The 14,651-nt window shown below is 54.5% G+C and overlaps 2 protein-coding genes across 5 annotated transcripts; both read right to left on the bottom strand.

Moving 5' to 3' along the window:
- Positions 1 to 3,186: 3,186 nt before the first annotated feature.
- Positions 3,187 to 8,398, bottom strand: RRP36 (ribosomal RNA processing 36). Of its 2 annotated transcripts, none has more exons than XM_058662816.1 (7): positions 8,271 to 8,398; positions 4,837 to 4,984; positions 4,629 to 4,695; positions 4,444 to 4,548; positions 4,021 to 4,095; positions 3,789 to 3,906; positions 3,187 to 3,443 (listed from the first exon to the last, which is right to left on the bottom strand). In XM_058662816.1, exons 1-7 carry the CDS (start codon positions 8,356 to 8,358, stop codon positions 3,307 to 3,309), a joined length of 738 nt encoding a protein of 245 aa, XP_058518799.1. In that variant the 5' UTR covers positions 8,359 to 8,398; the 3' UTR covers positions 3,187 to 3,306. The 2 variants fall into 2 exon arrangements, with proteins under 2 accessions (XP_058518799.1, XP_004590568.4); XM_004590511.4 differs by lacking the exon at positions 8,271 to 8,398 and adding an exon at positions 7,800 to 7,873.
- A 254-nt stretch (positions 8,399 to 8,652) lies between these two features.
- KLHDC3 (kelch domain containing 3) lies at positions 8,653 to 14,564 on the bottom strand. 3 transcript variants are annotated; one of them, XM_058662752.1, is made up of 12 exons: positions 14,351 to 14,564; positions 13,262 to 13,365; positions 12,119 to 12,331; positions 11,744 to 11,920; positions 11,527 to 11,642; positions 11,282 to 11,353; positions 10,960 to 11,173; positions 10,767 to 10,853; positions 10,524 to 10,632; positions 10,321 to 10,394; positions 10,132 to 10,210; positions 8,653 to 9,310 (listed from the first exon to the last, which is right to left on the bottom strand). In XM_058662752.1, exons 3-12 carry the CDS (start codon positions 12,270 to 12,272, stop codon positions 9,244 to 9,246), a joined length of 1,149 nt encoding a protein of 382 aa, XP_058518735.1. In that variant the 5' UTR covers positions 12,273 to 12,331; positions 13,262 to 13,365; positions 14,351 to 14,564; the 3' UTR covers positions 8,653 to 9,243. The 3 variants fall into 3 exon arrangements, with proteins under 3 accessions (XP_058518735.1, XP_058518740.1, XP_004590439.1); XM_058662757.1 differs by having other exon boundaries at positions 13,262 to 13,392; XM_004590382.3 differs by lacking the exon at positions 13,262 to 13,365 and having other exon boundaries at positions 14,351 to 14,563.
- Positions 14,565 to 14,651: the final 87 nt, after the last annotated feature.

Raw genomic sequence — 14,651 nt, forward strand, 5'->3', positions numbered from 1 at the left:
CAAGCCTTCTGCAGACCTGTTCGTCTAAATAGTTTTTACCACTTGCACCAGGGCCCAGCATGGTAGCCTAGCAGCTAAAGTCTTTGCATTGTATGTACTGGGATCCCATGTGGATGCTAATTTGTGTCCTAGCAGTCCTACATCATATCCAGCTCCCTGGATATGGGAAAGCAGTCGAGGACGGCCCAAAGCCTTGGGACCCTGCACCAATGCAGGAGAAGACTCTGGATTCCTGGCTTTGGATCAGTGAAGCTCCAGCCATTGTGGCCATTTGGGGAGTGAATCAGTGGACAAAGATATTTCTCTCTGTCTCTCCTTCTCTATAAATCCTTTCCAATAAACATAAATCTTGTACTAGGGTCCGGTGCAATGGCCTAGCAGCTAAAGTCCTCGCCTTGCATGTGGTGGGATCCCAAATGAATGCTGGTTCTAATCCTGGCAGCTCCACTTCCCATCCAGCTCCCTGCTTGTGGCCCAAAGCCTTAGGACCCTGCACCCGCATGGGAGACCTGGAAGAACTTCCTGGCTCCTGACTTCAGATTGGCACAGCACCAGCCATTGCACTCACTTGGGGAGTAAATCATTGGAAGGAAGACTTCCTCTCTGTCTCTCCTCTCTGTATATCTGACTTTGTAATAAAAATAAATAAATCTTAAAAAGTACTAAAATGAACTTACCTTTAAGTCCCATTTTTCTAGGAACTTTGTGAAGTATCTTGTATTGGACCATGGTAGCGCTAGCGGCCATCAGCAGAACCTGCCAGCCCTAAGAGCACTGGTGGTCCTGCCATTTGTCCCTCAAGTACCTATGACCTGTCTTCCTGGTTCTAGTCATGCCCTTGTCCTGAGCTCACACACAACTCCCAAGGCTTTTATTCTCCAGCATCCTGCTCTGGGCTCTTAGTAGGGCAGCACGTGCTGTATGCAGCGGCAGAGGATGGGGCTGCAAGGTCCCCATCTCCCTGCCGAAAGATGCCCACAGGCCCATCCTGTTCATGCGCAGGTGCTGCAGCTTTTAGCTATGCCCTGACATCCTGCAGATATCACCACCAGCTGATCGGCTTTACTCCACCCCGACTCTGGCAGAGCAACGCCCCAAATCCAGGGGAGCTCTGAACTCCAGTGTAGCCCCATTTTCTGTCACCTGCACCAGCCTGTCCTTGACCATCTTTCTCTTGTCAGAACCTCTCATTCCCAGAGAGCAGCTGGCATTTCTAGCAGCAGGGGGCACAAGTGTGCCATCATCATCTGCACATTCCTTCCACTCCTACAGTGGGTTGGGTCCTGCACTTGTCAAGGCTAACTCCCCCAGCCCTCCCCTCAAAAGCCTCCTAAAACGCAGATGGACTCCCATCAACATTATAGTGTCACAAAGGGGTAGATCTAAACAGGAAGCAGTTGAGTGGGGGACAGGGAGGAAAAGGAAGGTAAGCACTAACACGCATGAATTCTTTCTGCAATGTCAGAACGTTCGGATTGTGGAACGACTCACACACACTCTTCTGAATGTGCTAAAAACAAATGGGTTGGGTCCGGCGTGATAGCGTAATGGTTAAGGTCCTCGCCTTGAATGTGCCAGGATCCCATATGGGCGCCGGTTCTAATCCCAGCTGCTCCACTTCCCTTCCAGCTCCCTGCTTGTGGCCTAGGAAAGCAGTCGAGGATGGCCCAAAGCTTTGGGACCCTGCACCCATGTGGGAGACCCAGAAATACGTTTCTGGCTCCTGGCTTCGGATTGGTGCAGCACCGGCCATTGTGGCCACTTGGGGAGTGAATCATCAGACGAAAGATCTTCCTCTCTGTCTCTCCTCCTCTCTGTACATCTGCCTTTCAAATAAAATAAATAAATCTTAAAAAAGAAAAATGGATAAATTACATGGAATGTGAGTCATATCACAACAGAACTCTCAGAACAAAAAGTGTACAGCTGAGGCACCAAGCTTTTTCCTGCATTGCCTGTGGATCCGTGCTAGAGTAGCAGCTGCTTGAAAACCTGGGGCAGCTAATACCTTTTTTATTATTGTTTTTATTTAAGATAGAGACAGGGAGACAGAGACCTTTCATCCACCAGTTGATTTCCCAAATGAGCATAAACAGCCAGGGTAGGTCGGGCTGCACCCAGTTTTCCCCTATTGGTAGCATGGACCCAAGCACTTAGGCCATCTTCCACTGCTTTTCTGGGTGCATTAGCAGGGAGTAGCCAGGTCTCTCAACCGCACTTACATGGGCTGCCGGTGACTCCACACACTGGCCCACCACAGTGGCCCTGGCCAGTACCATCTCAAGGTGGACATTGATGATTTCTTGCAGCCACCATCACTGGAACCCCTTTGCATGCTTGGGAAACTCCACACCACAAATACGGAGGGAAGAAATGGTCCCCCTCCCACAATGCACAGACCAAGTGCTTGCTCCCCCAGCACACCCTTGCAGTGATCAAGGCAAAGCAGGGGAGGACACCTCCCGGATCCACACTGCGATGTTTCTCCCTGCTTGGGCTTTGCCCTCCACTCCTTCAGGACTTCCCTCAGCCTTGTCAGCGACGCCGAGGGCAATAGCTGGGAATTGCTTCTATTGACCAGCACTTGTTGACCCTGCAGATCCTGTGGCACTAGGTACCTACCTCTCCCAGCCATATACATCCCCGTTTCATTAAAAAAAAAAAGCAGTGGGGCCCGGCGGCCTGGCCTAGCGGCTAAAGTCCTCGCCTTGAACGCCCCGGGATCCCATATGGGCGCCGGTTCTAATCCCAGCAGCTCCACTTCCCATCCAGCTCCCTGCTTGTGGCCTGGGAAAGCAGTCGAGGATGGCCCAATGCATTGGGACACTGCACCCGCGTGGGAGACCCGGAAGAGGTTCCTGGTTCCCGGCTTCGGATCGGCGCACACCGGCCCGTTGCGGCTCACTTGGGGAGTGAATCATCGGACGGAAGATCTTCCTCTGTCTCTCCTCCTCTCTGTATATCTGACTTTGTAATAAAATACATAAATCTTTAAAAAAAAAAAAAGCAGTGATTAGGGGAAAAAATATATTATATACATATATATATGGAAACAAAACTTCATGAAGTGGCTCCTACAACAATTCTCAGGCCTGGGAGCCCCGAACAGACTCCACAACCTCTCTTCTGGACTGGAACCAATCGCAAAGACAGGACCCAGGCTGAAGGAGTGGACCCTACAGTGCCATGTCTTGGGGGCAGCCCTGGGGCAGACCGAGCGCCCTCAGGACTTCTCTGTGTAGTCCTTTCAAGGGCAGCCCTGGCCTTTGCCAGGAGCTTTGGCCATGCCTATAAGACAGCTCCGGGCTACTCCTTGCTCACAGGGAGACGCCTCCTGTCCTTGCCCGCGTTCCGCCGCCTCTTGCGACTCAAGAAGCTGTCTAGTTTCTTGCTGCGCTTCAGCTCCTGGAATTTCTCAGCCAGGGCCAACTGGCGCTGCTCAGCTATGGACAGAGAGGGTGCGAGTAAGCCGGTGAGTCATGGGTGCCCCCCTCACCCTTTGCCCTGGCCATCAGGCTAGCATTCGGGAACTACTGGGGCTCAGCAGTGCCTGCGGCCAAGAGGCCAAGCTGAATTTTTAGACGATCCCAGTCACACTCAACCCAACCACGCAGCAAGGGGAAAGCAGAGAGCTGGGGGTGGGGGAGGGTGATGGGAGACAGAGATAAAGCCATAACTCTGCCACAATCTAAGGGCACCAGCCCGCTTTCAAATAACGCCTCCCTGTTATTTGTCCTGGAGTAGGAGGCACCTGCTGCACCTCCTGTGGAAGCTGAGGGCCTACTCACATCTCTTCAGGAAGTAGGGCCGGTGGCCCTGCTGGGCCTGCGCCCGCCGCTCCTGCTTCTGGGCCAGGCGCAGCTCCTGTTGCCGCTTCCGCTCCTGCTGAGCCATTTCCTGCTGTTCCTGAGAGCCCCAGGAGCCAACAGGTGACCAAGAGATCCCAACACACACACCCTCACCCACCCCCACTCCCGCCTTCACTGGCTGCCCTGCTTCAGGCAGCTGTAGGCCACTAACCATCCGCTGAAGCAGCTGCCGCAGCTTCTCATGCTCCTCCCCAGAACGGTGCTTCTTCAACTGCTTTCTCACGAGCTGCACACGGGAAGAGTAACACGACAGAGAGTGTGCTGGGGTGCCAGCCAGGACCTCATGCCCAGCAGGACTGCAAGAGACTCCAAGTCACTCAGAGACGCAGTGACATGAGATGACTACCACCACCCTTTCTGTGATCAGGAAACTACCACAAGGAGAAAGCATCATTTGCTGGGGGGAACGCAGTTAGTGAACTGCTGAGCCAGGATCTGAGCAGCCATACAAACCAAGTTAAAGAGAGCTGAATCTGCCCATGACCTTGCTTCCTGCTCTGCTGTGCCTTGCGCTCTAAGCTACACCGCATCCCTCAATCCCTAGAAGCCCAGGGACCAGCCTCCCAACACACACCTCTTTCTCCTTAGTTCGGATGTCGTTCAAGAACTCATACGTCTTGTCAAACACCTCGGGATTATATTCTCCTGAAAGATCATCAAAGCGGGGATCCCGGGCCACCTTTAGGGAGCAGAGCGACAATTTCAACCAGACAGTTGAGTTTCTCTTCCCTGAGTAATGACTTTCTGCCCCTGCCTCACCTTTTTGCTGACTGGTACAACTTGACGTAGAAACGGCACCCGGACCTTGGCCGACATTTCCAGGGGCCTATGGAGAAAAGTAAAGGACAGTTCAAGGGAATTCCAGACTTGGGCCAAGGATGTGCAGCTGTCCCTCCCCTCAAAGGAAGCAGCCACCTACTCAAGGCCCCAGGTCTCCCCCCGCTGCGAGGACGGCCCCAATGCTCACCTGTGCTTATCGGCAACACATGCATTTTGGACACGTGGTCTGGAGTCCTGCTTCTTAGTGCCATCTGTAGCGACCAACTGCTTATATGCCTTGGTCCCCACTTGGCTCTGTAATTCCAACAGCTCCTCGAATGACATGTTAGACATATCTGTGAGATGTGACAGGGGAGGACACAGCCTGGCTCAGCAACTCCTACTACAGGAAAGATGCCGGAGGACCGCTCACTACTTGACGCCCCATCAGTGAGACTGTGTGGGTGCTACTCTGCCACCTGATGCCCCAGCTGTTCTGCTCCCCAGGGCTTCAGCTGGCCAAGAAAGGAATACACTTAAGGTCAGAAGCACCTCAAGCCATCGTCTCTTTTTCTCACCTCTTGATGTCTGTTTATTTGAAAGGCAGACAGGAAAAGAGAGATCATCCATCTGCTGGTTTGCATCCAGTCCTAACAGCTGGGACTGGGCCAGGCAGAAGCCAGGTGGCAAGAAGTCCATCCAGACTTTCCACTGAGGTAGAAGGGACCAAAAGACCTGAGCCACCATCTGCTGCTTCTAACAGGAAGCTGGATCCGAAATTGGGTCAGCCAGGCACCCTGGATGAGGCTGTCCCAAGCAGTAGCCTAAGCTGTTTTGCCACAATGCTTGTCCCTTTTATTGGCATTTGGGGAATGAACTAGTCACAGACCTCTCTTGATCTCTCTTTTTTAAACATGGATTTATTTATTTCATTGGAAAGGCAGATTTACAAAGAGAATGAGAAACAGAAAGATCTTCTATTGGCTCACTCCTCCAATGGCTGCAACGGCTGAAGCTGAGCTGATCCGAAAACAGAAGCCAGGAGCTTCTTCCGATTCTCCCACATGAGTACAGGAAACCAAGGACCCAGGCCATCCTCTGCTGCTTTCCCAGGTTATAAGCAGGGAGCTGGAGGGGAAGTGGAGCTGTCAAGACATGAACTGGAACTCACATGAGGTTTTGTCACTATAAGGTGGAAGAGCAGCTTATGGAGCCACCATGCCAGCCCTAAGATCTATTTATTTGAAAGGCAGAGTTATAGAGAAAGGAGAGCCAGAAAGATCTATTGGTTCACTCCTCAGAAGTAAATGGCCACAAGTGGGGCCAGGTGACGCCAGGCTCTTCATCTGGGTCTCCCACATATGTGGTAGGAACCCAAACACTTAACTCATCTTCTGCTGTTTTCCTCAGGTCATTAGCAGAGAGCTGGATCAGAAATGGGAGCAGCTAGGACACAAACAGCTGTCCTTAGTAGATGCCAGTGTTGCAGGCAGCAGTTTTATCCACTATACCACAATGCCAACACCTCCCCCCCTTCTTAAGATTTATTTATTTGGATTAGAAAGATCAGATTTACAGAGAGAAGGAGAGACAGAAAGATCTTCCATCTGCTGATGTACTCCCCAGATGGCTAGGACAGCTAGAGCTGAGCTGATCTGAAGTCATGAGCTTCTTCTGTGTCCCCCATGTAGGTGCAGGGTCCCAAGGCTTTGGGCCGTCCTTGACTGCTTTCCCAGGCCACAAGCAGGAAAGCAGATGGGAAGTGGAACAGATGGGACATGAACTAGCGCCCATGTGGGATCCTGGCACTCGCAAAGTGAAGATTTAACCACTAAACCATCACACCAGGCCCAACCCCCCTTTTTAAACAACAACAACAACATTTACTTATTTATATAAAAGGCAGAGTTACAGATCTTCCATTTGCTGCTTGCTCCACGAATGGCTGAATGGTTGGCATGCCAAAGCCAAGAGCCTGGGATTTCATTAGGCTCTCCTACATGGGTGGCAGAGCCCAAGCACGAGAACCATCCTCCACTGCTTTCCAGGTGCACTGACAAGGAAGTGGATCCAAAGTGTAGTGTCTGGTATGTCAGCACAACTGTGATTTAACCCTCCATGCCAAGACTCTGGCCTCAGTAAACAGTTATTACTATTACTCAAATTTATTTTACTTGTAAGAGTTACAGAGGGAAGGCCCAATGTGATGGCTCAATTAGCTAATCTGCCCCTTGCAAAGCACCAGGGTCCCATATGGGCGCTGGTTCGTATCCTGGCTGCTCTACTTCCATTCCAGCTCCCCTGCTTATGACCTGGGAAAACAGCAGAGGATGGCCCAAAGCCTTGGAACCCTGCCCCCACGTGGGAGACTTGGAAACTCCTGGTTCCTGGTTTCGGACTGATTCAGCTCCAGCTGCTGTGGCCACCTGGGGAGTGAACCAGTAGTGGGAAGACCTTTCTCTCTGTAGATCTGCCTTTCCAATAAAAAAAATAAATAAATCTTAAAAAAAAAAAGTTAGAGAGAGACCTTGCATCCACTGGTTAACTTCCCCAAATGGCTGCAAAGGCCAGAGCTGGATGGGAAGTGGAGTAGCAGGGACTGGGACGTCTGTGCAGCAGTTGGACAATTAGAGTGCTATGCCATTGCGCTAGCCCTAGTAGATAGCTCTTAAAACTTGAAAAAGAAAAAAAATCCCAGCAACTCCACTTGGGATCCAGCTTCCTGAAAACAAAGGGACAGCAACATATGACTGATCAAGTGCCTGTGTGGGAGATCCATATCCAAGTCCTGGCTCCTGGCTTTAACCTGGCCCAGTCCCAGCTGCTGAAGCTACTGGGGGAAATCAGTGCATGGAAGATCTCTTGTATTCTGCCTTTCCAGGAGATGAAAAGAATTACTTTTTATCCATTTTCTAAAAAAAATATTTGAGAGATGAAAAGACAATTCCTGTTGGCTGGTTCATTCCCCAAATGCTCCCAACAGGAGCCAGTGTCATGGCACAGCGTGTTAGGCAATCACATACCCAGTGGGCACAGGCCAAAGCCAGGAGATGGGAACTCAATCCAGATCGCCCTTGCGGTGGCAAGGACCTGAGGACTTCAGCCTCCGTGTGGGGCAGCGAGCTGGAAGGCCGCAGGTGTTAACCACCGGGACCAACGCCCACCGCTAACCTGCTTTAAAGCAGATCTTCAGCGATACCCCACCTCAGTCTCTCCTGCTGGGCTCACCCCTCTCAACGGTTTGCTCCTCATTCCAGCCTAAGGTAACTAAAAGCAAATCTGATCTTACCACTCCCACACATCAGCTGCCCATCGTGGCAATCTCGAAATCCCCACAACGGATTCCAGAAGCAAACCATCCAAGCAGATGCCCTCCAGTCTGCAGATGACCCAGGCCGCTGGGACGTTTCTCATCGACTTACTAAGCCTCCTCTGCAGGCGGCCCCGCCTCGGTTCCCGGCACCTGCCGCTCGCGGCCCGCCTTCCTCGGCCACTTGCTACCCCTGCTCTTCACAGCCCGGACACCTTCAAACACCACCAAGCCCCGACTGAGGACTCAGCACTCGGCTGAACGTGAGCTCCCTCCCCCCACACCACCACCGCTGCCTCCCCAGGCTTCCGGAAGCAATCCCCGGCCCTCACCCCTCGGCAGGTTCGGGGTCGCGGCCCCAGACTCCCCGTCATCCCGGGAACGGCGAGGACGCCGGCCGCCAGACCGGGTTTCCGCCATCCTTTCCGAGTGCTCCCGGCAGGAACGGCGTCACTTCCGCTCGCGGCTCCCGCCCCTCCGCTTCCGGCGCTCCGGGAGACGGCTTCCAGCAGGTGACAAACAGAAAAGCCGGCGCAGCGGGGCGCCGGGAGCGCGTCCCAAGGAGAACCTGCTCCAGGGACAGCTCTGCGACCTTCTACCCGAGTCGCACGGCGCTGGGGCCAGGTCTTGTGACCTTTGGTTTCGTGATGGTTCTTCGCTGCGAAGCCAGATCCTCAGGGCACCTCCGCCCACACACAAACATCACACTACACCCACGTTTGGAGATTTTAATTCCTTCTTATAAAATCTGAGCAGGCTGGGCTTCTGGGGATGGAGACCGCTCAGAAAGGGTGGGATTATCTTCTGGTCCCCGCCTCCCGGGTCAGGGAGAAGGTTTCATGCCAACAGCTGCGACTCTTCTCAGTTCCCAGCCAATAATGCTCATGGCTCAAGCAGGGGGACAACTGGGAACGTGAGGCTGGGAGCAAGGGACGGGGAGCTCCTGTGGCTGAGCCGCTGCTCACTTCTCCCTACCGCCTGTTCCCTTCCTTTCCCAGCAGATCCTGGCTGGCCGGGGGGTGGGGGCAGAGCTGGAGCCCAGGAGCCATCAGAGGTGGACGGGGACAGAGCACCAAGGGGAAGGGGCCCTCGGCCCAAGAGGGTCGGGCGGCAGACCTGACCCTCCCCCTACAACTCCCCACTAAATTCACAGCACAGAATACACCTCTAGTCCAACAACTCCAGGTGGAGTTATACTGAGTCCAGGGTCTGAAGGGGCAGGCAGGTGCAAGACAAGGCGGGCAGGGGTAGACGAAAGATGACAACAGCAGGCTCGGGAGGAGAGGCGGCGGCAGAAACTTGCTCCTAGCCGTGGGAGGAGACGATGGGGCGGCTGATATTGCTGTTGGTGGTCATGGCATTCAGCTCCCACCTGGAAGGCCAACAATGACAAACAGAAGGTACAGAAGGGGGAGCCCTTACCCCAAGCTACAAACACACCAGTCCCTCCAACTTCCTAAAGCTGAAGCACCTCTTCATTTGGCCCTAATAGGTTGAACAATCAGACCCCACCCACCACCAAATACAATAGCAGCCACCTCGGCACCTTTCAGCTTGTGCACATTTCTTGTTTATCTCCACTTAGTACAAGTACCTGCGACCCGTGGTCCCAGACTATCCTCCACAAGAATACCTATTTGGGCTGTCAGGTCCCATCGTTTGAAAGCCAGGCCTTCCTGTTCCCATGCCTTTCCCTCACCCACCCCACCCCACCCCACCAAATCTCAAGACCGACCAAGGTCCTCCTTGTGCTAAGACCCTAGGCAGTCTCCTTGGCATCAACGGCCTGCACAGTACCACACTGGCCAGCCGGGGATCCCCCAGCTCATCCTTGTACTCTCCCCACTCAGTAGGCAGACTCTCCAGCAACTTGAAAGCTACACAGCACTTGATACAATCAGAGGGAAGTGTCTTAGAATGACTTCTATATAAGGTAACTTTGGGTGATTGACTTGAATCTGGGAGGGGAATTCAGAGTAGCCAGGACACTCCTGAACTCTGGGGCTAATGTCAGCCAGGGGTTCCCAAACTTGGTGGCTTGGCAGCTGGTTCTCCCCGTGCTAACAAAACAACTGTGTAGTTGAGATCTGAGTGGGCATTTCACCTGCTTCCATTGTCACCAGCACAACAGTGTCCATGCCTGTGATGCTCCCTCCCCCTCAGCCAACCCCTCCTTCCCAACATTTCCTATACCTGATATCATGGGGCAAACAGGACTGGTCCAGGTTATACTGAATCACGGCCAATTTGCACAGGGTCTTCAGACTCGGGCCTTTAGGAGAAGAATGGGAGGACAGAGATGGTCGGAATGGACAGACCATTCCAGTCCTGGGTAGCATCACCATCCGATAAAAGCAGCATTTCAAAACCAACTGTACTTACTAAAGTCCAAAATGTGTAGGTCCGAATGATCTATGAGGTCAAATTCATCCCCCAGGCCTTCCTCGGGAGATGGACTGTGGGGGATCAAGACAGACAAAGGTAGGAGGAAAACTGCCCAGGAAGACCCTGCTGCTCACATTCTTCCTGCTCGGCATTAGTTCGACTTGGGCCCTGCCCTAAGCCCTCCCCTTTCTCATCCTAACCTGGTACCCCCGAAGAGGACAATCTTGTCACCAACGATGCAGCAGCACTGGCGTCGGCGGGGACATGGACCTTTCCCCTTCGGCTCTATCTTTTTCCAAGTAAAGGATACTGAAGAGAAATTTATATCCAGATTCAACACCTGCCCAACCCAGATACCCTCTCCGGTTCCCGTCCCCTCACCCCTCACCTCTTCAGGGCTGTCCTCTTCGACCCCTCCCCAGAGGGAGTGCCAAAAGTCTTACCAGGGTTGAACTTCCAGAGGTCATGGAAGTGCCGGTTCAGCCTCGCATTATAGCCACCAAAGATGTACAACTCCCCATTGTAGCCAACTGGAAGTAGGACGGAGGTGAGTGGGAGGAGGGCAGGGTAGGACAGGGCAGGGTAGGACAGGGCAGGGCAGAGCAGCTCCCTGGAGAAGGAACAGGAGACACTCACAGGCTGAGTGGCTCCGGCGGCCCTCGGGCAGCACTGGGGTGGGAGGACAGTCCAGCCAGGCCTCGGTTCTGGTATCAAAGACGCGTATACGGTTGCAGTAAATCTCATTGTTAGAATGGAATGGCCCGAAGCGGTCGGCCCGGCCACCAAAGACGTACATGTTCTTGTCCAGCATTGTGGCTGAGTGGAAGTCCCTCCAGCGCGCGGGGTTGCCCTGGCAAGAACACAGGAATGGGGCAGGGGTTAGCACAGGGAGCACGAAGGACCTGCTGGCAGCTTTCAACCACGTATCTGACGGAGGAGAGGGTAGCGAGGGGCAGACCTTCGTACAGATGAGCGTCCATGTCATGGTGCTGGTATCCAGCTTGTGAATGTCATTGGAAAAGCAATCTGCCTGTGTGGGAAGAGAAAGGGGCCAATGGTCTCACTGGGTCTTCCATCCCACTTCTCTGGGCCCTTGGTCAAACCTGCAAACCAGCCAAAGCCTCCCATTCCATCGTACACCCTAAATCTCCCCATCCCGTTTCTCACTCCGATTCTACCCCGCAGCTTTCTTCCCAGACATACCAGCTGCTCGTAGCCTCCAAAGATATACATGATCTTGTCCAAGACACAAGCCGAATGTCCATCTCGAGCCCCGGGGACTGTGCCTGACACACGGGGTGTGGACCACTTGTGAGTATCTGAAAGAAGCAAGAGAAGGGCAGCAGCCCCTCCAACGTGTCCCCCTCAAACCCTAGAGGACCCCAGCCACCAGCCCCCACCCCCCGCCACGCATACTTACTGACGTCAAAGGCGTAGAGAACATTGCAGGCCCCTTCGGTGTCATTCCGCCCACCCCAAAGGAAGACTGTGTCATCGATGAGGACGGTGGAGTGTCCATATCTCATGTAGGGGACCACAGGAGCCTGCCCACGGACGGCGGGCCTCACAGGGGGCAGCTTTGTCCAACGCAAGGATACTGTTGGGCACAGTTCTGCTTAGACCTGGGCACCTCCCTCACACTGTCCATTTTGTCTTCCGCCCCCCCCCCCAAAAAAAAAACAGCTACTCCTCCCTAAATCCCCTTGGTAACAGAGACCACACAACCAAGCCTTGTCCAGCCATCCAATGCCCTCCCAAAGGTGAGCACCCGGGGAGGTGCGAGCCTCGGGCTTACCTGCATTGAAAATGTGCACGTCTATCTGCCGCAGCGTCTCGTAGTCCTCGCCAGAACAGTAACCCCCGAAGGAGTACACCCGGTGCCCGACAGCCACTGCGGCATGGTTCACCCTGCGGGGCCCGCCCTCCAGGTGCACTGTCCACCGTAACATCCCCTGGGCCACTGCTCACAGCAACATGCCCCCCCGGCACGGCCTGCCGCCTCTGCTACCTGCACAGAAAAGTGAGACGAGCGATCCTCAGAGGCCTCTTCTCTCTGCTCACTGTGGCTCTGCCCAGGACTAGCCCTTGCTTCCCAAGGGTCACCTCAGGGGGAGGGGAGGGAAAAGGAGGGGCAAGGGACCTCCCACACCACCCACCACTCCGCAGGGGACACTGCTCACACAGCTCAGGTGGCTGGCCTGGGGCCCAGAGGAGCTGCCGAGGCCAGGGAACCAGGCCTAGTTCACTGTTCTTCAACAGCCAACTTCAACCTAACTGTGGGCTTGGCATCTGCTCCTCCCGCTGGCTGCCCCCCAACTCCTGCAGGCGCTGCCTGGTACCCTGGCTTGGCATGAGCTCTAAGCCCCCTTCCCAGGCAGGGTGTGTTGCCCCCGGGCTCCGCTCTGCTTACTGTAGCCACCTCTCTAGATTCCTGTGTTCTTCAAGGTGGGGAAAAGGAGATCTCAAAAAAAATACTCTCAGCTATTAATAGCTCAGCTGGCCCCAGACGGGTTCATTGAAAGCTGGCACTGACGCTTTAAAGCAGAAAAGCTTTTAGGCTTTCTGAGTGCAACAGTGCCCTGACCAACCCAGGACAGCTACCCCACAAAACCTCCAGAGCTCTTGTCAGGCAGGCTGAGCTGCTGTCCCTGTGGTTGCTCAGGACAGCCCCCCCAACCCCAGGCATGCAGAGTTCGGGCACAGCTTGGGCCTGAGAAGCTGCCAAGACTGGGAACTTAAGCCAGAACGGTATTATGCTTGCTGAGGATTGCGGGCTGAGAGCAGGGAGGAGGCCTTTTTTTTTTCTTGCCAGGTCCCCAAACCCATGATCGTGTGGTCCAGAATATCCCATTTCCAGTAGCTGGCCCCTCACATGGCTCCTTGAAAGGAGGCTGGGCTTGGGGGTTGGGGTGGGAGACAAAGCCCATAGCCTTCCAACCTAGTTGATCACGGGTGCATTGGAGGGCTCTTTTCAGGCAAGTCCCTTGCTGGCAGGCACCTGCTGAAGTCTGGGTGGATCATCTGCTCCCTGTTCAAGAATTCCTGGCAGAGGGAAGAGCCAGGCCAAAGCTCAGGCACAAAAAAAGCTCCCATGTGGGAGGCCCCTTCCAGGGAAGGGAAATAACTTCCAGCTGGTGTGACAATCATCTCCCCCACCCCACCCCCACAGCCCCCTTCCCACCACCTCCCCCAATCCCACACTTTCAATCAACAGCCCCATTCATTGGAGAGCTACCCTCAATTCATGACTCCACTCTCCCACCAAAATATCTTGGAGTTGGGCTGGTGTGGATGGAAAGCCTTCTCCTACCCTTGTGGCCTCCACTCCCCTCTTTAGGTAGATAAAACACCGCACAGAAGAGGCCAGCAGCTCCAGCCAGAGGAGCACTCAGGCCCCAGGGTGAGCAAGCCCAGGTCTGGGGGGTGGGGTGGGGTGTAGAGCGCTCCTTCCAGCTCAGGGCTGCCATGCTTCCATGGTGGAGCTCGTCTGACCACCTCGATGCGGCCACGTCCTCATCCCTGGGTTTTGGTCAATTTTCACTCCCCGTTTCTGGCTCCGAAAGGCTTGGCCATTTTCTCCTTTTTTCCTTCTCCCACAGTTCCACGCTGTGCCCGACAGCCCTCCCCTCTATCCATCTCCATGCAAGGAATACAAGCGAATATTCCGTGAGCCCTCTAAGCTAGCTGCGGATGCTCCTCTCTGCACAGCACTGCCTCCCTCTCCCGAGCTGCATCCCCCGCCCCCCCATGCCCAATTATGTTCAGCTACCCCTCTGTTCTTTTCACGTCCCAGTCTTCCTTCCAAGGTCCCTCCAGTCACCAGGTCTCTCCCACCTCTCTTCCTCACCATCCTCCCCGAGGCCTTCTTCCTCCCCCCATTAACTCTCTCTTTTCCCATCATCCCCCTAAATCCCTCCCCACCCCCATCTTATCACTCTCAGGCCCCTCCCCCACGACAACCAGCCCCAGGCATGGGCGTCCCCAGCCCCCCTAATTCTTCTCTGTGCCTCAATCCATCCCAGACTACCTGCCAGGCCGGGCCGGGGCGGGGCCGCGGGTCCTCGCGCTGCCTGCAGCCTAGAACCCGTTGCGCGCCAACCGACGTCTCAGTCCCCAACGAGATAAACACACAGTCAGGCTCGGTCCTTCCGGCGGGCAGCTGGGCGCGCACGTGCAGTTGGAGCCAAGCTCCCGAGGCCTTCCGGGACTTGTAGTCCACACGTTCCTGGAGGGGTCCGGGAAGATAGAGGAGCGGGCAGGAGCCTGAGACGAGGTCTTGCGCGTGTGCAAGAGTGTGTCAAGCCGTAGGGGATCCCTGGGAAATGCAG

The sequence above is a fragment of the Ochotona princeps genome, chromosome 1 (assembly GCF_030435755.1).
Source record: "Ochotona princeps isolate mOchPri1 chromosome 1, mOchPri1.hap1, whole genome shotgun sequence".
In the NCBI taxonomy this organism is placed as follows: Eukaryota; Metazoa; Chordata; class Mammalia; order Lagomorpha; family Ochotonidae; genus Ochotona; species Ochotona princeps.